Raw genomic sequence first — 25,843 nt, forward strand, 5'->3', positions numbered from 1 at the left:
TGTGACACAAGTGTGACGCGGCGGAGGGGATCGCCCGGTGGCTGATGCTAGCAGGTCCTCAAACCGCAACTGTTTTGCATGCTTTTTGCTTTCCCCAGCAGGGCGGTGAAGCGCGCTGTCACATTTCGGGGACCTCGTATGTCGTGCATGAAGCAGTTTGCCAGACCGTGCTGTTGGCAGTTGGTGTCTGGAAGTTTAGACCGCCTTTTGGTACGAGTCGTTGGAGGTGCGAGGGTCTGAGACAACTTCTAAGCTGTAGGTTTTCAGCCAGTCCACTCAACACAGCCCGCGATTTTACGATACGAGCGAAAAGCTCAGATGTACACTACCTTAGCAAAATACCGAGAGCTTGAGCAGAAATGAAAGGAACTTAATACATGAAACCGTAAAACCACGCGTATTTGTTTGTCTATCCTATCCTGCACAGGGTATACGACATTTCTTCTGCCAAAAACATACACACAACTCAAGTACACATTCTATCTCACAAATCCACCTTCTCCCCCACCTTCCCCCCACTGCGATCCCGCCCCTTAATCCCCCTCCACAACTCATGACTCCAATGCCCCTTATCCTTCCTATACCGCTCACTCAACCCCTTCACCAACCAGTCCACGCACTCCTCCTCACGCCCCTCACCCTTCCGGTCACCATCCGCACCAAACAGCGTCGCGCACTCCCCGTCCTTGAGCTGCGCCCGCCCCGCCGACGGCCACTCCCCCACCGCCGCGCCCATGTCGCTGTCGAGAAAGGTGTCGAGGAGGAGGAGGGCGGCGCGGCGTTGGGTTTGGGCCCACTCCTCTTCGTCGGTTCTTTGATTGGTGGTGGGGTTGGTGGGGGTGGTGAGGATGCGGAGGATGTGGGAGGCGCCGTTGTTGTTGGTGGTGTTGGAGAGGAAGGCGGTGCGGAAGAGCGGGGATTTGAGCAGGCCTTTGAGGAGGGAGATGCGGGCTTTGGTGAGGGGTGAGGATGAGGTGGGGAGGAGGGTGAAGATGCTGGTTGAGAGGGGGGTGGTGCGGCCGCTGCTGCTGCCGCAGAGGGAGGGGGCGAGCTTGGGCCAGTGCGTCTCGATGGAGGCGAGGGCGGTGGGGTTGTTTTGGAGCGTGGAGGAGAGGGTGAGCGCGGCGAGGCGGGCTCGGCGGAGGGTGGTGGCGGTTTTGTCGTCGTCGTCCGTGGAGGGGGATGAGAGGGGGGCGGTGGACAGGCAGAAGAGCTCGTGCACCGTCTCGTAGTCCTCAGCGATCTTGAGCCCGTAGTAGATGTCGTGTGAGATGTCCTCGAGCATCTCCAGCGCCGCGTCCACGTCCAGGCCCTTCTTGAGGATGGTCAGGGACTTGTAGAACGCGCTGCCCTCGGCCGCGTCGGCGGATTTGGGCTTCTTGATGGTCCCCACCGGCTCGTAGGCGGGTGCGTTGGGCGGGGGTTTGAGCTGCTCCTCGGCTTCATCCCGCTCGACAATCACCACGGACGAGTCCACGGGTAGGCCTTCCAATGACGGGTCGTGCTCGTCGGGGACGTTGATCTTGGCTTCCTTGAGACCCGTGTAGACGTTGAGCCGGACGTGGAGGCCTATTGGAAGGTCCTGGTCCGGACGGACTATTTGAAACTCGTCGGTTGCCTGGAATATCTTTGGGTAACACTCTGTTGGATTGTCGGTGTGGCAGATGAGTTCGACATCCGCTGACGGTGAGGGAGCGGACTCGGCGGCTGATGAGGCCGATGTCCCCCAGGCCATGAGGCCTATGAGTGCAACGAGGTTGATGGGTAGCATCTTTAACCGAAACTTGGCCGTCCTGTCAGTTGTGTGTTGTACTAGGATGAAGATGAAGCCACTCGTGAAGGTGAATGAATGGCTTTCGATGTGACCCTGTAAGTGGAATTGTGTTAAAAAGGTAAAACGAATTCCTTCAAAGGAGCGTTAAATATTTTAAATCTTCAGGCATTTAATAAAACACCATGGCCTTTTGCCTTCAAGTTCATTCCCTGATCCCCACAATGACTCAGGTACAGAAGTTGAAAGAAAGGCCAGATTGACTTGTTGAAGCCGACTTTGCCTCCTTCCTCAAGTCCTGATTCGATTAAGAACAAGGAGGCGCGAAACTCGATCTGTAATTTACGGGGCAGTTGTTGATTGGCTGGTAAGCGCACTACCGCGCTTGTTGGCCAAGCTTCAAGTCACGTGCTAAACCTCCATGGCCCTGCCTGTGCCAAGCTCCGCAACAGCATCACGAACAAGCTTATTGGCAATTAGTCGCTCACCAGCACACCCATTTGCGGCTTCGTTTCTCGGGAAGCGACGCAACGACGAATTGCCGACCTCAGTCCTCGAGCGCCGGCTGTTATTTCCAAATTTCCGAGAGCGCCAACCGATAAGACCGCAAGGAGAGGCAACCCGTCGGCCTCGACAACCGTCATCCCCCCACTATCGATTGACCACGAGCACCCCGGCGACGACCGCAAATCGCAACCATGTCGGCACTTAGGCAAAGGGCAGCACAGCTTGCCAGGCAGGCTCGGACAGCCCGGCCCATCGCCGCCCAGAACACCAGGTCGTACGCCTCGAGCCATGGCCACGCCGCCCCCCACACTGTTGAGGAATCACTCGGAGTACGTTGCTAGCAAAGCTTGGAAGCTGCCATTGGAGCTCCGTCTGGACGGGCGCGGATAAGAAACTAGGAGCTAACGGCGGAATAGCCTGGATTCTTCATCGCCATGGGCACGTTCGTCGGCACCATCTTCGTTTACCAGGTCTCGCGCCCTGGCGAGAACGGCGAGCTCTCGGCCCTGCACAAGTGGGTTCAGAAGGTCTCGAACTACGGCACAGAGTGGGAAACGAAGAACCACCTGATGTCGGCGGCCCTCCAGCAGGCGGCTCGCGACAAGCACCTCCTCTACACGGCTGACCGGAGCGCGTACCACGAGCTGTCCTACCCTGAGTACGTGACGATTCCTACATACCTAGAATTTGGAGGAGCAGGATAGCTGGGGCGTGCCTAGTTGAGGACATGCTTTTGATTGGGGGTCGGTTGAGTGCTGGGTTGGTTTCGTCGGGTCCGGCTTGGCTGGGGGAGACACTCTTGCGTCAATCCTTTCCGGGCCGTCTCTACGGACTACTCGCCTCCGCCGAGGGCATGTTGCTCACACAGCTTGTTTCTTGAAGATTCCCGGGCATTTCCGCAGCCGGGGCCTCAACAAGAAGCAATCACGACCGGGGTCAATGGGAACTGTAATTCGTGTAACGATGCTGACCACGTGACAGGGTATTCACACACGGCTCGCCCTTTAATGTCCCGGCCGGACACTACCCGAACATCAACAAGGTGGTTGCCCACTACCAGAAGCAGCACCACGAAGACGAGGCGCGCAAGGCAAAGAAGCTGGCGGCGGCGGCGGCTGCGTCGGCGGCCTCCGAGTAGCGAAATACGACAATTAGGCTTTTCTTGTGTCCCAAAATACCCACACGTTGTGGTACACGTGCCTGCCTTACCTGTACATACCGTACCCGTACCTTACCTTAGACACGAGGCAACCACAGTTCCACAACCCAACCCTCCTTCCTGAAACCTCGTCATTTCAGTGTCCTGCAGCCCTGTGTCCCTTCCTTCATTTGCCGGCAATACATGTTGCATTCAGAGGCCGCCTTTTGCGTATGATAATAATTACCACGTCCATCGTGAATTCCGCGCCCATGCGAGCTTCAACCACGCGACTGCGACCCAACACTCGAAAGCGCAGTTGACACCAGCATGGCGAGCCCGCCGGGGGAAGCTGCCCAAACTGAAGTATTCGACGCCTCCAAGCAAGCAAAGGCATGTAATTCATAATCGTCTTGTTTCCCAATCCAGCACTCGACCCAATTGGTCTAATTGGTGCCTTATGACCTCACAATCCCGGTTGCGTTGCCCCACGTTCCAACCTCCCAAACACAACATTCCCAACCAACAACATATGCATAACCATTCCCCCCTCCCTCCCGCCAAAACCTCACCCACCCAACCAAACAGCTCCCCAACCCCAAACCCCCAAACTAACCCCCCCCGCCTCAGGCACCACGCCATCTCCTCCGCCCACCCCCGCGCGCCCTCCCCGCAATCCGCATCCGCCTCATCAGCCCCACCGTCGGCTACGGGCTCTTCGCAGCGCGCGACCTGTCCCGCGACGAGCTGGTCTTCCACGAGGCGCCGCTGCTGACGGCGCTGTTCAACGAGACGTTTGCTGCCGACCGCGCGCTCGTCGCCTCCCAGCTGGCGGCGTGCCGCGCGGCGCTGGCGGAGCATCGCGAGGTGATGGCGGTGGCGTTTCCGGGGTTGGCGGGGAGGTTTGGGGTGGGGGTGGTGGGGTGGGAGGTGGCGAGGGGGGTTTTGGGTGTTGTGGGTGGGGATGGGGGTGGTGGGAGTGGTGGTGAGGGGGGGGAGGGGATGGGGATGAATCTTGTTGTGGATGGTGGTGGTGGTGGTGAGGGAGGGAGGCCGCAGTTTGCGGGGGCGGAGGTTACGCAGCGCGAGTATGAGGCGTATACCGCCAGGTTGAGAATGGGTGGGAGTGTGTCCGAGGTGGACGCCCGCGAGGCGTGTCTAGATTTCTTCAAGCACTACGCCTTTCAGGTCCCGCCGGGCGGGGGGTCGGGATCTACTGCGGCCGGGAAAGGAGAGGATGGAGTTGGGAACGGGATGGCTGGCGCCGCTTCGACCAGACAGGCCTGCGTCTACCTCCTCGGATCGCTGATCAACCACTGCTGCACCCCCGGTCCGGCGTCCTCGAGCTCTCTTTGTGCTTCTTCTTCCCTGGCCAGGGACAAGAATAAGAACGAGCCCGGACCGAACTGCTCTTGGCGCATCGGCCCGTCGGGGCTGGCGCACTTTGTCAAGCCGCGCCATATCTGCGTGCAAGCGCGCCGGGATATCCGTGAAGGGGAGCAGCTGACGTGGGATTACGGCAAGCGGGAGAAGGGCTTCGTCTGCGAGTGCGACACCTGCCGAGACGGCGGGCTGGGATCGATCTGTAACATGCTGTGAGGCGGCTTCTGGTATTCTCAAATCACTCCGTCAATCAATTAGGCCGGCTTGTTGATCACTCCAACTTCTTTGCCACGTATGAGCCCGGACAAGGGGCGCACTGGTCTCGGGCCCTGCTAAAGACGCTAAGGACAAGGGTATATCAGACCGCACCGGTCACAGCAGCATTCCGATGTCGAGCTCTTGTTCCCGCGCAACATCATCCCGTAATTTTGTGACATCGCCGTAGGACCGAATGCAGCACTCGAATTGCTCTGTGTACTATCTCGTGATCCCTCCAAGATAGAGCATCGACATTGCCACCTCAAACAATGCCCGTGAGCAGAACCGTGTCCCGTTTCGCCGAATCCATGATTGACTGAATGCAAGAACCTCCCATATCCCAGCGCCCTTACTTCAGAGGAATGAAACGAGAAGAGTGCGTGGCACCGATACCTGGACGACCGTGCTTGACGGGCTTGCTGCAAGGGGGTCAGTCATTTGCAATCACCTCTACAGGCAGGGGCAGAGGGGACGTACTATGAGATCGAGAATTCGGCGAGGTAGTGGCCAACCATCTCAGGCTTGATCTCCACCTGGTTGAACTCCTTGCCGGAGTAGATGCCGACGACGCTGCCGATCATCTCCGGGACGACAATCATGTCACGGAGGTGCGTCTTGACGAGGTCGGGCTTCTCGTTGGGCTTGGCCTCCTGCTTGGCCTTGCGGAGCTTCTTGATCAGGCCCATGGGGCGGCGCTTGAGGCCGCGGTTGATCTTTCTCCGGGCACGCGCGTGGACGATATCGCGCAGCTCATCGGAGCCGAGGTCGAGGAGACTGTGCAGACAACCGGGTCAGCGATTTGTGTCCCATTCCGCAATTCACCGTTCCTGATTTCCAACAATTCCCTTCCCCTCCATATCCCGCCCCATGCACGTTTCGAAGCCACGCCCCAATCGCGCCAAAAGTGTGTGCTGTTGAAAAGCGGGAAGGGTGGTACCTACGCCTCGAGGTCGACACCACGGTACGAAAACTTGCGGAAGGTTCTCTTCCTCTTCATCTCGGCCGCAGCCTCGGCATTCTGTTGTTCGCGCCGTTAGCTGAACGTCCTTTCAATGTTGAGGAGTCTGGCGAGTTTGGAAGGGCCGTGGCGGATTATGCATCGAAGTATCGGGAAAGGCGGGGGAGGGAGGACGTACGTATTCGTCAGCCATGATTGCGGTTTGTCGGTGATCACGGATTTCGCTGCTCGATAGTCCTGGTATCGAAGAGCGAAATTCTAGTTGTCGCGATGATGGGGTGGATTTGACTGCGGGCGGTTTCCTAGGCTCGTGGATGGTTGGGTCGCTGGCGGCTTGGGACTCCACTCACAAAAATTCGTAGGGTTCTGTGCCCTCGGGGGTCGGTTGTGCTGTGATTGGTGCGAGTGGCTGTGCGTTGTGGCTTGATGTGGCTGGTTAATTAGGGAGAGAGAGGGACGACCTTGGCAAGTTTGGGAACTGCCTGGTTGCTGCTCTCACTCAAACCCGCCAGTGTTTTCAACATGCATTTGGAGGGGCCTCTAATTCCACGACCACATGATAAAATTCAGCAGAAGAACGCATTGTATTCTTTTTCTAGTTATTATGCATAATTGAACGTTCTACGCTTGGCTCTTTGCTCAGACCACTGCCCGCCTAAATCTGCTTGAAAACGGACAGACTCGACAAGGCCTGCCCGGATGGCGAGAACATGGTGTTGTCGGCACACGACGAGCCCAGGTTCGCATTGTGAATCCACGCGGGTTCCCAGTAGAACAACCCAACCCCGCGGCTCACCGAAGACACCACATTGGCCACGTTAGTGACGTACGTCGACTGTCCCGCTGCCGAGAAGGGGATGTTCTTGACGTCGGAGGGGAAGCTGTACTTGGGGTTGGGGCAGGATGTTGGCCAGTTGGTTTCGACTACGGCAACATCCTTGTTCCACGTCTGGGCCATGTTGGTCAAGCTCGTCTTCAGCGCGCTTAGGCTCGCCGAGGCCGAGTAGAACGGGTAGAACGAGACGCCCATCATGTCGAAGTCGGACGACACGAATGTCCCCTGTTGCAGGACATTTGTGTACCACCACTTCTGGGTTTCCCAGTTCCTGTTTCTCTCATCAGCATCTCGAATCAGGGCCATTTCCGGGTAGCCAAGGCACCACTCACCATCCGTTGTCAAGATGAACCATGATCTTCGGCTTGGGGTTGAGTGTCGAATCCTTGATACCCCAGGCCGCCGAGTGCAGTAGCCGAGCGATGTTGCTCCAGTTGTTGGTTTTGCCCGTGGGCCACAGCAGGCCAGGCGTGATTTCATTTCCGATGGACATGATGCTCGGCTGCACGCCAGCAGCCTGGAATTGGTTCGCGGCATCCAGGGTGTAGTTGTACAGCTTCCAGGAGAGGTTGTCAATGTCGGTCGGCCATCCCGAAGGGGTGGTCTGATGGGCAGGATCCGCCCAGGTGTCGCTGTAGTGGAAGTCGATGTACACACCCAGGCCAGCAGCCTTTGCCCTCTTCGCAAGTGCGATATTGTAGGCAAGATTGTAGTTGCCGTCCCCGGGGTTGACCCAGACTCGCTGGCGCACCGTGTTGACGCCGTTGTCTGCGAAGATCTTCTCTAGCGGCTGAGCGTTGCCGTTGACGTTCTTGTACGAGACACCAGCCCGTTCCTCGACCACCACCGAGGACCAGTCCACACCTTTGTAGGTGAGGGCGGCGTCCGCAACGGAGAGGCCAAGGAGTGCGGCCACGAAGCGCGTGAGCATCATGTTGTCTGTGGCAAGTGTACCGAATCGAGCAACACGTTCGAGGCTCACCAAGGATGGAACCGAGATCCGGGTTGAAGGAATCTCACAAGAGCTATTTACATGGCTGTGGTGAAACAACGCTACCTTGACTACTACGATATGGTTCCCAATGGGGACCGTTCTCCGCGAACAAGCTGTCGGATGGTGGGTCTTGGCCGTACATGTTTCCGCACCTATCTAAAGCGATCTGGAGAAATGCCGAGAACGGACCATTTATACGGGTATTACAAGGGTAGGATATCAAGCTGGCTGAAGGAGAATGGCGCGTTTCAAGAAACCGAATCTACCACCAATCACACGGGGTACTCGGCTCATCTTCTTCCGGAGGTAACATCAGATCGGTTACCAGATTCCAGGCTTGCTCTGACCCTAACCTCAGGTTTGGCAGCCATCCACGTCCTGTGTTCTGACGTCTGAATATCTTGAGTACCTCCCCTATGCAGTTGTAAAGCAACAAGGTTGACATACGCCGAACTAACTTCAACGTCGGCGAAGCTCTTGTCATAAAATAGTTCAGGAAACTGTTTTAGACATTAACTAATGAGACTTCCTTTTCCAACAACATGTAGCCAGCCGCACCACACCGACCTATAGTGATATTCATAACTCATAGACTTCATCCCCCAATTAGATCTCTCCATCTGCCACCCTCCACACAAGCTTCTCTCCTGAGACAGCTTGGCCTTTTAGCAAATCGAGCGCTTTCTGCGCACGTTCGAGCAACGTCTTCCCTTCCACAACCCGCTGCTTGTTTGGCTGAACCACTCCTTGTTCCAACAAGGCGGGGATGATCTCTGGCTGCAGATGGTTCTTGAAGAACTCGTTCTGTCCGGTTCCCGAGTTAGCTAGCCGTCCGTAGGCACTAGGATTCACTCGCTCAACATACCTCATGATAAAGAAGTGCCCTGACACCCTTCAGGTCAACACCGTCCTTCCATTGCCCAGGCAACGCCTTGCTCACATCCATCTCAAGCTCTGGCTCCTGGTTCTCGCCCGCGTGGACGTTGATCACAGGTAGCATGACAGCCACCCTGCTCCCGCTCTCCGCGATCTTGGTCAACGGCCGCAGCGTCCCCTCCCGCGAACCGATGCAGTCCACAATATACGGCACCCTCGGCCTACCCTCCCCAGCAGGCCCCTGGAGGTCCAGATACTGCGCAATCTCCCTCGCCACATCCCCCTCCCGATAATCAAAACACTCCCTCGCCCCCATCCCCCTCAAAACCTCATGATGCTTCCCCGCCGCAACAGCCAACACATTCCGATACCCCCAATGCCTCAACACCTGCAACACATACATCCCCACACTACTCGCCGCCCCCCACACCAACACCACCGCCTCCCCATCCTTCCTCTTCACCCCTTTTTCCACCGGCCACGGCAGCTCCAACCCCAACTCCACCGCCACCGTATACACGGCCGTGATCAAATTCGCCGGCACCGTCACCGCCGCCTCCAGGCCCATCCCCTCCGGCACGCGACTGACCTTCCACACGGGCACGGTGGCGTACTCCTGGAAGCCGGCCTCGCGGGGCGCGCCGTCCTGCACGAAGCCGACGACGCGGTCGCCGACGGCGAGGTTGTGGTTCTGGGACGGGGTAGAGGTGGAGGTAGAGGTAGAGCCGAGAGCGACGACGGTGCCGCCGAAGGTGCTGCCCATGATGAAGGGGTTGGCGGGGCTGGTGTTGTTGAGGTACAGGCCGCCCGTGGCGCGGTGCATGTCGAGCGGGGTGGAGGAGGTGTGGGTGACGTGGATGAGGGCTTCGGTGGGGGAGGGGGGGAGGGTGGGCAGGGTGGTGAGCTGGAGGGGGGCGCCGGGGGCGGTGATGGCGATGGCGGCGTGGGTTGTGGGGATGGAGGGGGGGGGGGGCGGTCGTCATTTTGGTGGTGATGGCTGTGGTGGTGCGGTGTGTAAGTGAATAAGGTTGGTGGTGGTGTATAAGTGGTATTATGTAAGTGATGCGGGCAGTGAACTCAAGTTGTAAGGGCCACCAGGTGATGATGAGAAGTGTTTGTTCACATTGTCTAGTATATTAGAGGCCGCAAGTACCTACCTACTTATACCTATCACCTTTCCCGCGTCAGTGTAAGTCCTGGCTTTCATTGGCGACCATATTATAAATCTTGGGGTTCGCTTGCGGGTGCAACAGTGAACCCCTCGGTGGGGCAACCCGCTTCCTCTCAAGTTTGTAAGCTGAACCCATTATTAAGCCTGCGACAACCTCAGTCTCATGATGTCAGTCGCGAAATGATTGGGAACACACGGCGATCCTTTTGTGGAACAAATGCCGTTGGTTTAACTTGGAACAGAGAAGCTAACTTATTAATATGTTTTTCTGGTGGTGATCTACTTCGTACATACCCGAATGGTTGAACAACCGCGACAGTGCGGGCAATGGTAGCGTTTTAACCTTTTGTTACCCGATCGAGGGTGAAGTCGCAGGACCTAGCAGCGCATCACATATCTGGTGTTGTTAATCTGATAGCTTGCGATAGTCAAGCCATCGGCCTAGGGCAGGGTTCTTGAGTCAGGGTGGAAACGGCGAACGACTGTGCAAGCACCGCAACCTTCAGGAATAACAGGAGGCGGCGCGTGTTATTACAGTAAGCTGCACTTATTCAAGCATGTGGACCCCACAGTACCGGTACATACAGTGTGATATTGAGAGTGTTACTGTCTCGCGATGGGTTTTAACAAGGTGTTTTCGGTAGAACTCCCATGTCTCTATGCGCAAAATCATATGTATTTATGCATAAAACTACTCAAATGGTTATGGCCAGTTTGGTGAGTTGGTTGACGTTGACTTGAACTTGTAATTATGCCAGCCAAATAACCCATTTACCCTGCATTGAGGTGTCTATGGTGAGCATTCGCACGGTGCCTTCTCGTTCCTCTCAAGATTACATGCGGGAGCTTCTCCGCTTTGGGATGCAGCGGCGCGGCAACAACATACACCCCAGTCAAAAGAATACCGAGAGAAGCACCTTCCCCTCGACGCCTTTCGATGTTGCGCGCACTGCAATGTCGACCCCAACACGGCCCAGTTTGACCCCAGACTGATACTGACAGATTTGAACTGTAACGGTAACATAACCCGTCTAAGTTCGACAAGCTCGAACAAGCGCATCATCTTCAACAAACCCGCGCCTTCAACACCACCACCACGACCACCACCCATCATGAGATCGCAAAGGCGTTTTCGTGTCATCACCTACCTGGTGCTGGCCGCTATTGTCACGCTGATCTTCTTTCACAACCGCCAATCTAGCGAGCAGTCGCTGCACGACTTCTACTCCAAGACCGTAAACGCCATGGACAACCACCACGGAGCCGGTGGCGACGGTGGCGGAACTGGCAATTCTGCCGGCCAAAAGGTCATTGCCGACCACGATGTCAACGGGGATGGGATTGTCGACGAGGAGGACCGTATCCAGGCCAAGCAGATGGCCGACCGTCTGCGGAAAGCCGAGCAAGAAGCGAAAGAAAACGCAAAGGCCAAGGGACCCAACAAACCCGAGTCGCCTGCACAAGTCGTCGGTGTAGGGAGCTCGGCAAGTGGCCAGGAAAAGCCTGCGCCGGAAGGGAAGGACAAAACCCAACCCGAGGAATCTGAAGAGGACCATGAAGTGGAAGGTGTGCTCAACACCATCTTGAAGCAGTCTCCAAGTATGTTCCTTCTTGCTGCCCCAATCATGTGCCGAATAAGTATGGTTGCTGACTTGCACTCCCCCCAGTCATCATCTTTTCCAAATCATACTGCCCCTATTCCAAGATGGCCAAGGGTGTTCTCCTCGACAAGTACATCATCGAGCCCACGCCGTTCGTGGTTGAGCTAGACCAACATCCACTGGGGGCGAAAATCCAGGCCAAGCTGGGAGAGATGACGGGCCGGCGGACGGTGCCGAATATCATGATTTACGGGCAGAGCATTGGCGGTGGCGATGACATCTCCGACATGGACAGGGAAAGAACACTGGCCGACAAGATCGCCTCGCTCGGGCAATCCAAGATCAACGTGTCGCTGCGCTTCGTACAGAGTGCTCAAAAGGCCACCTAGGTTCGATGGCGCTAGCTTGGCTCCGATGTCCTCTATCAAGATTGCGCCGGCATTGTCCCCAGGAAGCCGTGGCGCAGGCTTCGTACCGAGGCTTCGTGCTTGCGTGGGGGATTGTTAGGTAGGCGTGGCACGGGGTTGGTGCCCACGAGCCTGAGCCCGAAGTCTTTCGCCCAGGAGAGAAAGAATTGCAACGCCCAAGAAGCAAGTATGTCTCGAGAATTGGCCATGAACGAGACGGCTCAGGACCACTCAAAACCAGCGCTCTTCCCCTGAGATAGGCTACCGACGGGATCTTGCGGACAGTGCATGGCTAGGGTCGGTGGGTAGGCTAGCAGATATCTCCACAGATTACGGCGGTTGCAACAAGATGCCACCACTGTGCTGGGTCATCCTCGGCTTACCTCACTACAGGAATGAATAGAAGCGTCGGGCGGGCCGGGCATCATGACATGGCCCGGGATAATATGCATACCCCCCCCCCGAAGGACGATATTCGGCTTGTTTGGGCAAACTTGCCATACACGATGGGTCAACCACCAGCGTCTCATGCGACCTTGATCTTGGATGTTAGGCAGGGGGGAGGGGGGATCCAGTCATTGCCATATGCCAATGTTACGGCTTGGTGTCGGATAATAGAGAGTAAGGGTAAATAAAAGGCCCCGTGGTTGAAGCCGAGAAGTGTATAGAACCGTGGACTTCAATCTTTTCGATGTATCGTCGCTTTGCTCAAGTTGCTAGTTGCTCGGTCGGTGTTAGACAATCAATTCCCAGCCCTAACGACTTACCCGGTCAGTAGCAAGGAACAATTTGAGGCCCATAAACCAGTGCCTTATCGCTTTGATCAGGCTGCCAATTGCTTGTCGGTCCCAAGACAATCATTTCCAGCCCCAGCCGTGCCTACCCGGCCAGTGATAAGCCAGTCATTTCCTCCTGTTGTGCAAACGCCGGCTGTTCTTTGTTGGCAGACCACGTGTGGAACATTGGGTATGTGCGGTGGAACAGCTTTATGTGGGAAATGTTAGAACAAACATGGCTGGATCGCAACTAGGGGTTGAGCTAATAGATATATACCGATGTACATGCACTTCCTCCATCCAGATTTCAATATTCTTCTCCTTCTTATCAAGAGCATCAAGCAGCCCCGTTCGTCAAGTTTCTTACCAACAGCAAGCAGCTCTCATCCCTACCCGATATCCACAATGTCCATTCTCACCCCAGAGACCGTCCTCCTCATAACGGAGGAACTCCAACTTTGCGACATCCGGGCTCTGATGAACACATCGCAGTCGAACAGGAAGCTCATCAAGTCATACGAGCAATCCATTGCAAAGACTAGGATCAGCCGCCTGATTTTAGTACCACAGTTCCAGCCGCTCGATAGGCCCGTCATTTCGTCCCTGCACGTGAAACCCACTGTTCTCGGCCCGACAAACTTCGAGGTTGTGGGTGAAGTTGAGCTTCGAACGGTTATGTATAGCAAGATATTAAACCACGAAAAGGCGACCTCATTCGAGAGGTTCTTTTGCCCCATGCTCACGACTATATTTAGGACGAGGTTAGAATCCGAACCCCCGACCATCCTTCTAAGGCTCCTTGTCCCCATCATCACGGCCCGCTTGTCTCAGAATGTCATCCCAGGGTCGCTGCTCCGTTTCCTCGGCCACTTCGAGGAGACTCTGCAGCTTATGGACCGCATAAAGGACTGCGAGGCAACCATTCGACACGAGTTTGCGCTTGACCCGACACCGCCCTACCCGGACTTCGGCGAAGACGGCCTCAACCGAGTTATTCACAGGGCTCGCCAGAACCTCATCGCCGCACTGAGCCCTCTGGATCTGGCCTTCCTTCACCTAGTCACTACAGTCTTCGGCTTGCCGGACCGAACACACTTGACGGCAGACGACGGCTCCTTAATTCCCCATGACCCATGCAATGATGAGGTGCTGCTCCGGGCCGGCACCATGGGCGTGTATATTTTTCTCTTTGACATGGTCAAGATCGTCTACGACGCCGGCCTTGCGGACGAAATCCTTAGCGTGGCCTCCGACATGGTCAGGTGGGATTCGGGTGAGAAGTCGCAAGCGCCCGACTGGTCTCCCACCGCCACGCTAGAGCCCCTGAAGTACCTGGTGCGCAGGACGTTTGGGGAGAAACTGGAGCGTCTTCCTGAGCAGCATCTCAAGGCGTTAGCAGATGCCCCAGAAAACGACATAGTAACTCGCACGGGTAATCCTTTGAAGAACACACCAGAGTTCTGGCTCATCAATCACTGGCTTCTTACGCAGGACGAAGCTCTGGAAGAACGGCCGCCCATTCCGCAGGAGTCCTGGAAGGAGTTGTTCGCTTAGGCCGTGACCCAGGACCCGTCTCCCAAGGACCCCGCCAAATAATCTCGCTCTTCATCACGAGAGCCACGCGTTCTTTTTTGGCAGCACCTTCCCTCAGGCCTGTTTGGGATCTTACCAAAGACCCGGTATTCTATCATGTACTTCTATCATACAACATTGTACCTAACATGACATAACTCGCAAGGCCCCGGGCCATCTCCCCATATTTCCAGTGAACATGTCGTGATTATGTAGAGTATGGTTACAGTCCCTCGGCCTTCTGCCTGCTCTTCCGTAAACTCCATCTGTGACTATACAGACTGTGGGGTTTTACACAATGAAAGCTGTGAGCTACTAACTAAAAACCTAAATTCTATTACATATTTCATGAGCCTGATCTAATTTAAAAGCTATGGAGACTTACCTCGAAAGATACCTAGGTAGGTGCCTTCAACTAGGACCGATAACTCTGTGATTCAAATGCCTATCTTCGCTTCGTCATTCTTGAACAGATGCTCCAATCCACATGAGACACGGTATATTTTCAAGAACGTGGGAATTTCGGGCGTGATTGGCAGTTGAACAAGGAACCTGCTTGGTCCCATGGCTGAAGAACAAAGGCAATGAAGGTTGACAGCGTAGTTAAGGGATGATGCCATTGTATAGCCAACTCTGGAACAGTGTTTCTTGAACAAAGAACAATGAAGGAGGTATATAAGATCTGGAGCCCCTTTTGTCCGATCCTACTTCCTCCCATACGTCACATGGATCTATTAGAAGCAAAATCTGCTACACAGCTACCAAAACCGTCACCAACGCGAAATCGACACGATGTGTCATCTAGATATCTGTCACTATCGATGTGGGCACGCCCACAAAGGCAAGATGAGGCGATGCCAAAGTTACTACGAAATTCAGGCAGAAGCGTCCCCTGTGTTCTGCTGCCAAATCTTCCGGAGAAGGAGTATGGACTGTAGGAACCTGATGAACGTCAACCAAGACATCGCGACCGTCTGCTCAGTAACATGCGCCAAGAGGCAACTGAACATGCAAAAAATGAGAGAAAAGGAGTTGTGGCAACGGCAGAAGGAGCTGGAGGAGAGGGCGCTGGCGAGCGCACGTGAGTACGAGCAGAATAAGAGGGCGGAGGAGGAGGCGTTGCGGCTGCAGAGGATGGAGAGGGCAGAGAGGATAGAGAGGGCAGAGAGGATGGAGAGGGCAGAGAGGGTGGAGAGAGCCAGACAGGAGAGGGAGAGAGGTAAGTCGAGAGAACAAGAGGAGGAATCGCGACAGCAGAGGGTCGAGAGGGCACGGAGAGAGAGAGGTAAGCCGATACAATCGCTTGCACCACTTCCACAGACCCCGTCACCCACGGGAACGGCGCATGCCGAGATGGGCATCTACACAAGAGTTCCCAGCCAGCGGGCGGCCAAGCGGCCATCTCCAGCACAGCCAGAGGTGCTACCGGCCCCTCCGCGTCTCGGCGAGCGGCGAATACACCCAAATTACCGTCCCCCAAGCCCCCCCAGTCCCAATCCTGTTCCTGAAGCTAACAACTGGTCTCAAACAGCCCAGACAAGAATGCCCTTCCAGCCAACCATGAGTAGGGCCGACAACTCGATATCTCGCAGCAACGGCCGCCACTTCAGCCCCGGGCAAACAGAGGCGCTCGACGACCCCCGGACACGAATCCAGGCCTCCCGACAGCAGCCCCAGGTAAGGCCCCAAGCCCAGCTCCCTCCCACCAGGACAGTTCCGCGCGGGACTCCCATGATGATAAGCCGCACGGCCAGCATCCCGGAGTCGTATTGCGCAAGCCCCGTCGTCAGCCCAACACGGACCAGACGATCATCATCATCAACATCAACAACAACAACAACAACAACACGCCAAAGATCCCAACAGCCGCCAACCCAGCGGCCCCGGGCCGCATCCGCTTACGAACCACCACCGCCGGTACCACCCAAAGACACCACATGGAAACCACGGCACCCCAACCTCGTCCCACCGCCCCTCGCCCTGGGACCCCGACTCCCAGCAAAAGCAACCACAGCACCACCAACCACGGCCCCCCAAAGAAGAAAGCCACTGGCAATAACCACCGCCAACCCACCCCAATCCTCCGCCCCGACACAGACCCACCCACAACAAACCCGGCCCATCAACAGAAGCCGCTCCAAACAAAGACCCCAACCCAACCCCAACCCCAACTTCACCTTCAACCCCACCCCCAACACCAACACCAACACCAACACCCCAACCCCCCCCAAACGCCTCGTCAAAAAACCCAACCCCTTACCCTCGCCACCGCTCTTCCCATCGCTGGCACGCAGCAGCAGCCGGGCGAGGGCAGAGTTGATGCCGGTGGTGCAGGCCCGGACGAAGGGGTGGCTGAAGAACATGAAGCTGATGATGGGGGGGGAGGGGGGTGCGGGGGGTAGTGCGGAGACGATGGAGTGGGTGTCGGCGGATGCGATAAGGGTGGAGAGGGGATCGTTGGTGTGAGTGTGAATGAATGAGGGAGTGAGGGGGTGAGGGGTGACTCGGGAGTGAGTGAGTGGTTTGTTTGTGGGGCGAGAGATTGTTGCTTCGAGTTGCCGCCCATGTGAGTTTTTGGATAATATGGTCAGTAAGTTTTAGTGGTTTTTTTGGATAGTTAAACAAAGATAAGATTGGTAAAACGAGTTTGGAGTGAGTGTCTTTTGAATTGTGAGATTGTGACTTTGAACAAAGAGAGAAGAGCTTAGTCAACGGTACTGGCATTTACGACCCCTATGTAATTTGATGTCAAGGGGTTGCTAATAAGGTTGTTTGTTATCTGGCGCACTTATGCCTTTTAGTGTACTGACAAATTTATCTTGTAAATGTGGTCCAGGGACGCCATGAAGCGGCCCTGTTAAAATAGGTCAACATTAACATCGTGGATTCGAGTTGTTGTGGGAAACGAAGCCTGGGAGTCACCGAAAATTGGAGGGGAATGTATTATTAAATAAGGTACTTCAGTGATACGCCAGGGCCCACTGGATTGTGCGATTTTGAAAGGAGTGCCTTGAGTTACCTACTCAAGACACCTGCATTGCTCTCCTAAGTTGTTTACTGAAAAAGGGGTGACCCGCCCAAATGGGAAGATACGGCCAAAACGGCAACCCCACCGCTCACCTCGGTGAGCCCCTGCCATCCGCCCCACCTAATTTTGCCGGCCCCGGCAGCCAACCTCAGGTGGTCAGTCCACCGAATTTTCCACATCGAATACCACGACGACCAGCCCATCGCGGAGCCGACACCGCAACGCGACGGCCGAAACCCCTCCCGCCACCGATCCAATCGATCACAGACAACCCACCAAACCAGCCATGAGCAGGGCATTGCTGCGCTCCGTGCTGGAGCTGCGTGCTCCCGTCTCGCGACTCCTCCCCGCGGCCCGCCCGACAACGAAAGCAACCACAGCGCCCGCCGTCGCCGCAACAGCACGCTTCTTCAACCAGACCACCCAGCACGTCGAGCCCAGCACACAACAACTCGACCCCACGCTCGTCACCAGCGCCCCCGCACCACCCACCGCCGCCCCATCCTCACACCAACAAAACCACCAACCCCCCTCCCGCCCGCGGCGCACACCACCCCTCTCACCCGCACCCACAACGCCCACCCCCCTCAGCGCCTCCGTCCGCGCCCTGCTCCCCGCGCTCGCCGCCCAACCGGGCCACTACATCACGGTACACATCCACGGACGCCCCTACCTGGTGACCCCCGGCGACAGCGTGCGGCTGCCCTTCAAGATGCCGGGCGTCTCGCCGGGGATGGTGCTGCGGCTGAACCGGGCGACGGCGGTGGGCAGCCGGGACTTCACGCTACGGGGCGCGCCCTACGTGGACGAGCGGCTGTTCGAGTGCCGGGCGGTGGTGACGGGGACGGAGGCGGAGCCGATGCGCACCATGGTCAAGAAGAAGCGGCGGTGCCGGCGGTCGAAGACGGTTACGAGCAAGCACCGGTTTACGACGTTGCGGATTAGTGAGTTGAAGATTAGGACGGAGGTGGTGGCGGAGGAGAGTTGAGTTGAGTGGGGGAGGGAGAGAGGAAGGAGAGTTGCGGGATTGGCTTGGGGATGGAAGAGACGGCGGGGTGGTCTACTGGAAAACACAGCCTATCGTAGGCTGTTGCTGATGTTGTAAGATGAGGAGGAGCTGTTGTAGACATGTATCATATTCGATGCCATTGCACACAACCCTTCGGCATTTTGGCTGCATGACTTCATCGTGACTGCAAAGTGTTGTCTAAAGCTTACTGAGAGCTAGGCACTTGACATCTCAACTCCCTTCCACCCGAGCTAGTTTATGGTTCAGTGTTGAACGAGAGATTTGATTTCTGCTTCACAAAGGAGGAAGGGGGTCTTGAAACGCTTAACAAAGGTGTATTGGGTAAGTGGAACGGTCGCTTGGAGAAACTGCAATGATACCTTTCCATCTTCATCATAACTCGCAATTCAATGGGTAATCTGTACCTAGAATGGGAGGCGTCACGCATGTAGACCCAACGTTAACAACGAGGCTAGCGATGGCAACAGTAACGGGAAAAATTAGTTCTCTTTCTAAGAAAAGCACAAGGTCCAACCGCACAGGCTCCGATCATTAAACAATAACAATGCCTTCCGGCAGTGGCCCCATCAACACCGAGGCTTCTCAGTATCCAAAACGGAACCCCAGTCTTGCAACCCAAACTCCTCCAAAAAAACTCCAAGCTTACAAGCTCCCAAATCTCTAGACAAGAACAAAAACAACGTCCTTCCAGCCCCGGGTATAAGAATGCGACAATGTGGGGTCTTCAAATCATGACATCTTCTCCGTCTTTCCCTAAACCGACAACTCCGATCTTCCAACAGCTATTCACACATGTGTTTGTGCTTCTCCAGTGGTCATGGTTGGTCTCCGGCACCAGGCGTAACGCCGCTCAACCCATTGCGCATGGCCAACGACTTTTTGCAACTAGCCCAGTACGCCGTTGGCCACAGCTGCAAGACTTCGTTGTCGACCGCATCGCCGCGGCGGACGCGTTGCGCAACATCCCAGACTACATCCCGCAGAAGCTCAGGCGTGATAGGGATGACCTTGCCGTGGTCGGCAGCAGTAAAGATGTCGTTGGATAGCTCCATAGGGTACAGGAACGGATCCGTTGGAGAAAGCAGCTCTTCGCAGGACGGCCGCTGTGTCTGGTCGCGGCTGAGACACCTTTTCAAGGTGCGGACGAGGCTCGGCGGCACGCGCACGCCGTGCTCCGTGTGCTCGGGGAACTCAATCGGATGAGCCCAGTCCTTGATCGCGTTCACTCGGGCCATCATGTTGACGATTTTCGCAAACGGGCACTGCCCGTAGACCATCTGATACAGGATGCAGCCCAAGCTCCAGATGTCGCTGGCTTTGCCGAGCTTGAAGTGTTTCGGCCGCTGGGACGATGGGGCGTTGAATTGGCCCTTGTAGGCTGAGGTGAGGGCGTACTCCTTGGAATCCATCAGTGACTCGGGGGACATGTAGTTTGGCGTGCCGATCTGTGCGTCGCGGTGCACATTGACCGTCATGTCAGTTTGGATGGCATTAGCGATGCCAAAGTCAATGACTTTTAGCCGGCCTTGGGCGAGGACGAAGTTGGCGGGCTTCAAGTCGGTGTGAATGATATCCTTCTCGTGGACGGCCTGGACGCATTCGACCATCTCCTTCCACCAGTACCGTACGAAAACCGGGTCCAATCGACAGTCCTCCGACAGCCGGCTCCGCAGGAAGGTGTTAAAGTCGAGTTCACCAGCTTCCAACACCTAGGCTCGGGTTAGCGAACGCATTTGCGAAATGTAACTCCAAAAATTGACTCACCAGGCTAAGCATTTTCTTTTCGGCATTGAATTCATGGTCAATGAGTTGAGCAACGCGGTTGACTCCGGTTAGCCGTTGCAATAGGTCGATCTCGCCGTGGTATCCTTTGATGGTTCTGTCGTCTAGGTTTTCGAGCGATACCCGCTTCAGGGCAAGAAGCTTCCCGTTTTCGGCCGAGACACGGTAGACCTTACCGGACCCGCCTCGACCGAGGGAGTCTATTCTCGTGTAAGTCTTGCCGTTGACACGAAGTAAAAATTGTCTCTTCTTGTTAGACTGGACAGCAGTGGAGGCGCCGGCTGCAGCAGTGGCTGTTTCGACAACCGACATCTTCGGCGGCGGGGGCGGTGCAGGTCTCTGAGCGACGTTATGTGACCTCGCGGTGAGGATGTGGTTGTTTGGGGCGACAAAGGCTTTTTGGTGGGATTCGACGGCTCCCGGGTTGGTGGGCGCGATTGCGTTCGAACCCCTGTGGCTTGAGGCCGAGGGAGGGGGGTTGGATACCCGGAGGGAGCTGGGGACAACAGGCACTACTTCAACTGGAGCTTCGTTTTCTTTGTCATGGTTGATAGGCTCTTGAGCTGGTGATGTTGGGATCCGGTAGGCGAGCGGCATGTGCTGATGTTCTGACTTTCTCTGGCTGACCGGTGTGATGAACGTAGATTTATGCCTGCGAAGAGCGGCCCGAGCAGAGTCTCTGGCGGAATCTCTGGCGCTGACGGGGCTCCCCGAGGCGGCAAGATCAGCATAGTCGGAGGCAGCGGGAATTGGAGCCTCTTCCTGTTGTCTCGATTCGGCCTGTTGACTTCCGATGTCCTGACCCAAGCCAAACCCATCCGCGTCAAACTGACCATCTCCATCTTCTTCACTCTGCCTGCGGCGACCGCGGCGTGCGGGGCCGGATAGGAAGCTCCCCGGGGTTTTCCCAACTCGCTTCACCCTCAACGAAGCCTGCGGGGCCACGGCGGCGGAGGACGCGGCCGGGGCTCCAGCAGCGTTTCGACCCTCGACGTCAGCAAATTGTGTGGAGTACTTGGGACGAGTATCAGACGAGCTCCCAGACGCTGGTTTCTGCCCTGAGGACCCGACAGCGATCCTGACCGTCCTCACCGGCAGCACCGGGGTCTTGGCCGAGCGGTCTTGCTGTACAACAGGGGAAGAAGCGGTCTTTGTTCTGTGGCCCTCGGCGCTATCCGGTCTTTTCCCTCGGGTGGACGATGAAAACGAGTTCCGCAGACTATTTCGGCGACTTCCATTTGCATCGTTGGCCGAAGGGGGAGCATTAAGGCGCACAACCCGCTTCCTGGGGGCGGGGCTGTTATCTCGACTGCCGACCGGAGGTGGCTGTTTAGGAGAAAGGTTGCTCTCCCTCCGTGACTGGCGAGTCGCACGGGCGCCTTGCACCGGAGACCCCTGGTCCCTGGATGCTGTCTGACCAAGCGCGGGGATAGAGCTCCTTCTCGAAGCATTCCGCGACTGGGGTCGGCTGGCCGATGTTGGTGGTTTTGAGGTAGGTGCGTTGTCGGGTTCCTGAGTTCTCTTCCGCAGGTATCCCTGGTCCCCGTTGGTTGTTCGGGACGGAGTTGGAATTGAGGAGCGCCGCGCAGCAGGTGCAGGCGCATTGGTCGATGATGCATCGGAAACGTGACCGCCGCCGAGTAATGCTTTGGTGATGGCGCTCAGCTTCATAGGACTGAGCACTTCATCGTCAGAGCTGTCATCGAGATTCCGGTATTGCGAGGGCTGGCTGCGCTGGGCCAATCTCGTGGACGTCCTCCTGCCCACCGGCGCATATCGGGCACCTCTTTCCGCAGGCGTTGGCGACATGTTGAGGTTCAATTGGGGCGTTGGATCTCAAATCGAGGCGCGGTGCTATCCACGCGTCGGAAGCTCCTTCCTCAGCGCGGTTAAAGCACAAGCGAGATTGCTGAAGCAGCGGAAGCAAACGAACAGTTGGCGCAAATGCAAAATTGAAGCAAGAAGGAATTGGAGTAAATCGAATTGCAAGTGCCAACTGTCGAAGCTTCTGCATGCGCTTGCATGGATGGTGTTCGGGGGAGGGGAGCTTTGCAAGATAAACAGCCGGGGGACCCGCCATTGTCGAATTTGCTCCAATTGTTCGTGTGGGCCACCGTTGCATGTCGAAAGAGCGGCATCCGACGCGTTGACCGGGCAACGGCCCAATTGGACGCTTTAATCATTAATCAAAGAAAAAGCGCGTTGGCCGCGTTGCATTCATGCAGACAAGACTTGGCAAGTTGGCCTGAGGCAATGTATCACTTCATGCACTAGCTGCAGCATTCATATTTGCGGAGGATTTGGCTGCTGCACGAGTCATTCTAGCGGGGAAAAGCGCCCCTGGCATCTTGTGCAGTAGCGGAAGACGTCAGCATTTTTTAACCATCCGTCACCGATCACCGATCACCCGTAGCCCGCCACCCGAAAGCGCCGCTGCAGCGGGAGGCATGGGGAACACTGGCGCACATGCAACATGGTGGCGCATCTCGCACTCCGTGGGCCCAAGTTTACAGAATCACGCATCAAGAGAACCCAATAGATCCGAAGAGACCGCCGCACTGTATTGCTCCAGTCTATACTGATGATAGCCCGCGTTGGCGGTAGCAAGGGCTTGGATATTCCACAAGTCCAACATCACGACACACTCCTTGGTGATTCCAGGAATGCCGCAGGTATGCGCAAGTGTGGCCGGCCTGCCTCGGAAATAACCACATGATCGATTTGATTGCGATTGTGGCGAGTTGCTTAGTCGAAGAGACCGAAGCCCATGTCGTCATCGGACTCCTCCTTCTCTGTGGGAAAGTTAGTACAGCTTTAAGATCGTGGCGCATGTAGATGTACGTACCCTCTTCCTTGGCCTCCTCCTTGGGAGCCTCCTCAGCGGCACCGCCGGCAGCGGCACCACCAGCGGCAGCACCGCCACCACCACCGCCCGACGGGACGGAGGCGAGCTTGGAAGAGCCCTCAGCAATCAGCTGCATCACGTTGTGTTAACAAATTTGGTCCATTTTGCATTCGATAGCGGGGAGTTTTGCGTACCTCGTTGATGTCCTTGCCCTCGAGCTCGGACAGGAGCTTCTCGAGACGCTCGTCGTCAGCCTCAATGCCGACGGACTCGAGGACGGCCTTGACATCGGCGGCCGAGGGGGAGGCGTTGCCGCCGAGGCCGAGAAGAAGGTAAGCGGCGAGGTGCTTCATTTTGACGGTTCTGTTCCCGGTCAGTATTGGCCCGCAGTCTCGGCGCGCTTGCCCTCAATTCGTGCGGTTGCGCCGGCTGTAAAAACGTAAGACTCACTTGTGAGGTGTTTGGAGAACAAGAGATGCCAATCAATTTTAACCGCAAGTTGGGCGGAGAAAGACTCTTCTTAATTCTAGTCGTGATATCGGGTTGCTGAGAAAGTTCTTGGGGCCGATTTATTTTCCAATTCTGTAGTTGTGAGCCCCGCAATTTTCGGGCCCACATCTCACATGACCCATCGATAGGGCAGCAGGGCAGGAACAAGAGCGGCTGACGTAATGAACGCTGCTCTTGTTCGGGTCCAATCCATCTGTTCACAATCTGGCCAAATCCCGGAACCGGTCGCACCTGGCTCCGAGTTGACATCGCCTGGACCCGCATGGCCCGGCCTGGCTTGATTTATGTGGGTCTTTTGGCGCCCCCTCCGAGTTAAAAGGCGGCTGCTGGCCAACATTTGAAGGCTGAGGGCGCCGTCGAGCACGCAAACTTCTTTGTTCACTGCCAACAAAAGCCGCCCTAGCACCTCCCCCCCCCCCCTCGAAATCGCAGCGGAATTTTCCTGGATTTTTTCCACAGCGACACGATTAACAGCAGTCCCGGAAAATCCAGTGGAGACACTGATAACACTTGTGACAAGCTTGCAAGCTGATTTTGCTGGTTCTCGATGCCTTGGCGGAAATACTTCGTGTGAGGCTGGGGAGGGTCTACGCACATCGTGGTAATTAGGTCCCGTCACCACGGCGCATCCGTCACGATGCCGGTAAGCTCAGATGTATTTTGCGTTGTCGTGTGACCGATGCTGACCGATGCCTCACTAGATTCTCGACTTGATCGCATCCATCACCGGCGAGAAGCCGTCAGCGCCTTCGACCCCGGCATCCCGTCCGAGCACGGGGTTGCCAAAGCGCAAGGCGGAGGATGATATTCGGCCGACAGGCACCAAAGTGGCTCGCGTTGATTCGCTATCGGAGAAGTCCTCGAGGCCGAGCGGCAACTCGCCAAGACCATCTCCTCGCCTTGCGGATCGACCACTTGGCGGTTCTAGCGACCAGCCAATTTCGAAGGCACGGCCTGCCTTGGAAAAGAGGTCCTTGACCGACAAGCCGAGTGTACCTCAAGTTCGAGCTGGAAGCGCCGGGACAAGGCCTTCAAATGGCAGCAAACCGTTGCCGTCTCGACCGGCGCCCAACCGGCCGAGCCCTACGGATTCTGGTCCACCAAAAAAGCGGTCCTATGCCGAGATCATGGCGCGTGCAAAGGCCAACTCAGAGCACAGGGAGTCTCTGGGAAAGATTCAGCACAAGACAGTGGAACGGAACATGACAATGAAAGAACGTAAGGAATTGAAGGTGGAAGACGCAAGGAAGTCAAAGACAGGCACGAGAAGACCGACGACTGCTCGGACCGGCCCTACAAGCGCGTCTTTTCGAGACGTTACAAAGCTTCCTGGTGCGCGGGGTAGTCTCCCATCCGGGTCGGCAAATACCAAGAAGGCGGCACCAGCTGAGGAGAAGAAAGTCAAGAAGGCGGCGCTGGCGACAACGGGATACACCGGTACCGCACGACCGCGGCCCGGCTCGTCGACTGTCTCTAAATCCGGCGCAACAAGTCGCCCTAGCTCTGAAGGACGGCCTCGTGATCGACCTCGATACGGTGGCCCTGTCTCATCTTCGCGGAGGAGTCGCGAGGAAGAGGAGGAGATGGACGACTTCATCGTCGATGACGAGGACGAGGACGAGGCGCCTGGCTATGACACTGGCCGCCAGTATCGGTACGACTCATACGAAGAGGAGTCTGACATGGAGGCCGGCATATCGGATATTGAGGACGAGGAGCAGCTGGCTGACCGCCAAGCCCGGCGCGAGGATCTCGAGCAGGAGGCTCTGGAGAAGCGGTTGAAGCGAGAAAAGGAGGAACGGAGGCGTAGATTTCTCGAGGCCACCAAGTCCAAGGCTGGTCGCTAACCGTGTCGACGGCGATACCCGGATCTGGAACTGACTGGCAAGATACCTAGGTATGGAATGGGCGGCGCAAGGAACAAAGTGTTCAGGTGCATTTTATCTTCTACTGGGTGATGGTGTTTTCTGGCGACTACTGGAGGCCCTGGCGTTAATATCACTAGAGGGACAAGCATCGACATTCTGCATCAGCATAAGGAGTCCATGGGCGGGGAGTGGGGCGGTGCAGACCATATCTAGCAAGCGATTGTATTTAAATGTATTTATTTATTGTGTAAATCGCATCCCGTAACCTAGGTCCATTAGCCATGGTCGGTCCCGAGTCTCCTTTGGCAATGCTCCGGTTTCTTGGTGATTTCTACTTGATTTTCGCGCGAGCTCCAACCCACTCCCGCTGACCACCGACTCCAGCTTTCCGCTCCGGGCCGGAGGTCCGGCTTACACGATACACGGCCGGGCCTGCTCGTGCCTTGCTTCGGTACCTCCCGTCTCCCCACTTGCCGTCTGACTGCCCGCCGGTGGTCACCACAAGCGAATCGCCCCATGCAAAAAAGCCAAGC

The 25,843-nt window shown here is 56.3% G+C and overlaps 13 protein-coding genes across 13 annotated transcripts; 6 read left to right on the forward strand and 7 right to left on the reverse strand.

Annotated features, from left to right (window-relative positions):
* Positions 1 to 379: 379 nt before the first annotated feature.
* F5144DRAFT_577232 (uncharacterized protein) lies at positions 380 to 2,079 on the reverse strand. Its single transcript, XM_066789185.1, has one exon. The coding sequence runs from the start codon at positions 1,769 to 1,771 to the stop codon at positions 485 to 487; it is 1,287 nt and encodes a 428-aa protein (XP_066641292.1). The 5' UTR covers positions 1,772 to 2,079; the 3' UTR covers positions 380 to 484.
* A 155-nt stretch (positions 2,080 to 2,234) lies between these two features.
* Positions 2,235 to 3,542, forward strand: F5144DRAFT_577234 (uncharacterized protein). The gene is made up of 3 exons (XM_066789186.1): positions 2,235 to 2,607; positions 2,695 to 2,936; positions 3,260 to 3,542. The coding sequence occupies exons 1-3, from the start codon at positions 2,470 to 2,472 to the stop codon at positions 3,414 to 3,416; spliced, it is 537 nt and encodes a 178-aa protein (XP_066641293.1). The 5' UTR covers positions 2,235 to 2,469; the 3' UTR covers positions 3,417 to 3,542.
* Positions 3,543 to 4,073: 531 nt separating this feature from the next.
* F5144DRAFT_491910 (uncharacterized protein) lies at positions 4,074 to 5,015 on the forward strand (the record flags this gene model as incomplete). The annotated part of the gene is made up of 2 exons (XM_066785889.1): positions 4,074 to 4,370; positions 4,416 to 5,015. Coding segments are annotated over 2 exons (897 nt in total), but the record flags the coding sequence as incomplete, so codon positions are not given.
* Positions 5,016 to 5,210: 195 nt separating this feature from the next.
* F5144DRAFT_653473 (40S ribosomal protein uS19) lies at positions 5,211 to 5,839 on the reverse strand (the record flags this gene model as incomplete). Its single annotated transcript, XM_066793078.1, has 2 exons — positions 5,211 to 5,476; positions 5,535 to 5,839. Coding segments are annotated over 2 exons (375 nt in total), but the record flags the coding sequence as incomplete, so codon positions are not given.
* An 809-nt stretch (positions 5,840 to 6,648) lies between these two features.
* On the reverse strand, positions 6,649 to 8,181 carry F5144DRAFT_288370 (family 53 glycosyl hydrolase). Its single transcript, XM_066783786.1, has 2 exons — positions 7,183 to 8,181; positions 6,649 to 7,121 (listed from the first exon to the last, which is right to left on the reverse strand). The coding sequence occupies exons 1-2, from the start codon at positions 7,782 to 7,784 to the stop codon at positions 6,671 to 6,673; spliced, it is 1,053 nt and encodes a 350-aa protein (XP_066641296.1). The 5' UTR covers positions 7,785 to 8,181; the 3' UTR covers positions 6,649 to 6,670.
* Positions 8,118 to 9,881, reverse strand: F5144DRAFT_288364 (uncharacterized protein). Its single transcript, XM_066783785.1, has 2 exons — positions 8,710 to 9,881; positions 8,118 to 8,648 (listed from the first exon to the last, which is right to left on the reverse strand). The coding sequence occupies exons 1-2, from the start codon at positions 9,541 to 9,543 to the stop codon at positions 8,451 to 8,453; spliced, it is 1,032 nt and encodes a 343-aa protein (XP_066641297.1). The 5' UTR covers positions 9,544 to 9,881; the 3' UTR covers positions 8,118 to 8,450.
* A 770-nt stretch (positions 9,882 to 10,651) lies between these two features.
* F5144DRAFT_288415 (thioredoxin-like protein) lies at positions 10,652 to 12,044 on the forward strand. Its single transcript, XM_066783787.1, has 2 exons — positions 10,652 to 11,490; positions 11,559 to 12,044. The coding sequence occupies exons 1-2, from the start codon at positions 11,004 to 11,006 to the stop codon at positions 11,879 to 11,881; spliced, it is 810 nt and encodes a 269-aa protein (XP_066641298.1). The 5' UTR covers positions 10,652 to 11,003; the 3' UTR covers positions 11,882 to 12,044.
* A 1,036-nt stretch (positions 12,045 to 13,080) lies between these two features.
* Positions 13,081 to 14,463, forward strand: F5144DRAFT_594038 (uncharacterized protein; the record flags this gene model as incomplete). The annotated part of the gene is made up of 4 exons (XM_066790526.1): positions 13,081 to 13,347; positions 13,381 to 14,132; positions 14,174 to 14,298; positions 14,414 to 14,463. The coding sequence occupies 4 exons, from the start codon at positions 13,081 to 13,083 to the stop codon at positions 14,461 to 14,463; spliced, it is 1,194 nt and encodes a 397-aa protein (XP_066641299.1).
* A 1,041-nt stretch (positions 14,464 to 15,504) lies between these two features.
* F5144DRAFT_577247 (uncharacterized protein) lies at positions 15,505 to 16,384 on the reverse strand. The gene has a single exon (XM_066789187.1). It carries the CDS (start codon positions 16,002 to 16,004, stop codon positions 15,771 to 15,773), a length of 234 nt encoding a protein of 77 aa, XP_066641300.1. The 5' UTR covers positions 16,005 to 16,384; the 3' UTR covers positions 15,505 to 15,770.
* Positions 16,385 to 17,443: 1,059 nt separating this feature from the next.
* On the forward strand, positions 17,444 to 18,540 carry F5144DRAFT_577249 (mitochondrial 54S ribosomal protein bL21m). Its single transcript, XM_066789188.1, has one exon. The coding sequence runs from the start codon at positions 17,562 to 17,564 to the stop codon at positions 18,261 to 18,263; it is 702 nt and encodes a 233-aa protein (XP_066641301.1). The 5' UTR covers positions 17,444 to 17,561; the 3' UTR covers positions 18,264 to 18,540.
* Positions 18,541 to 18,621: 81 nt separating this feature from the next.
* F5144DRAFT_577250 (kinase-like domain-containing protein) lies at positions 18,622 to 22,196 on the reverse strand. Its single transcript, XM_066789189.1, has 2 exons — positions 20,070 to 22,196; positions 18,622 to 20,014 (listed from the first exon to the last, which is right to left on the reverse strand). The coding sequence occupies exons 1-2, from the start codon at positions 21,894 to 21,896 to the stop codon at positions 19,121 to 19,123; spliced, it is 2,721 nt and encodes a 906-aa protein (XP_066641302.1). The 5' UTR covers positions 21,897 to 22,196; the 3' UTR covers positions 18,622 to 19,120.
* Positions 22,197 to 22,626: 430 nt separating this feature from the next.
* F5144DRAFT_514800 (ribosomal protein P2) lies at positions 22,627 to 23,607 on the reverse strand. The gene is made up of 4 exons (XM_066786595.1): positions 23,383 to 23,607; positions 23,127 to 23,295; positions 22,933 to 23,062; positions 22,627 to 22,879 (listed from the first exon to the last, which is right to left on the reverse strand). Exons 2-4 carry the CDS (start codon positions 23,283 to 23,285, stop codon positions 22,833 to 22,835), a joined length of 336 nt encoding a protein of 111 aa, XP_066641303.1. The 5' UTR covers positions 23,286 to 23,295; positions 23,383 to 23,607; the 3' UTR covers positions 22,627 to 22,832.
* Positions 23,608 to 23,865: 258 nt separating this feature from the next.
* F5144DRAFT_577254 (uncharacterized protein) lies at positions 23,866 to 25,625 on the forward strand. Its single transcript, XM_066789190.1, has 2 exons — positions 23,866 to 24,085; positions 24,144 to 25,625. The coding sequence occupies exons 1-2, from the start codon at positions 24,080 to 24,082 to the stop codon at positions 25,287 to 25,289; spliced, it is 1,152 nt and encodes a 383-aa protein (XP_066641304.1). The 5' UTR covers positions 23,866 to 24,079; the 3' UTR covers positions 25,290 to 25,625.
* The last annotated feature ends 218 nt before the right edge of the window (positions 25,626 to 25,843 follow it).

The sequence above is a fragment of the Chaetomium tenue genome (genome assembly GCF_020726465.1).
Source record: "Chaetomium tenue strain MPI-SDFR-AT-0079 chromosome Unknown F5144scaffold_5, whole genome shotgun sequence".
Taxonomy (NCBI): domain Eukaryota; kingdom Fungi; phylum Ascomycota; class Sordariomycetes; order Sordariales; family Chaetomiaceae; genus Chaetomium; species Chaetomium tenue.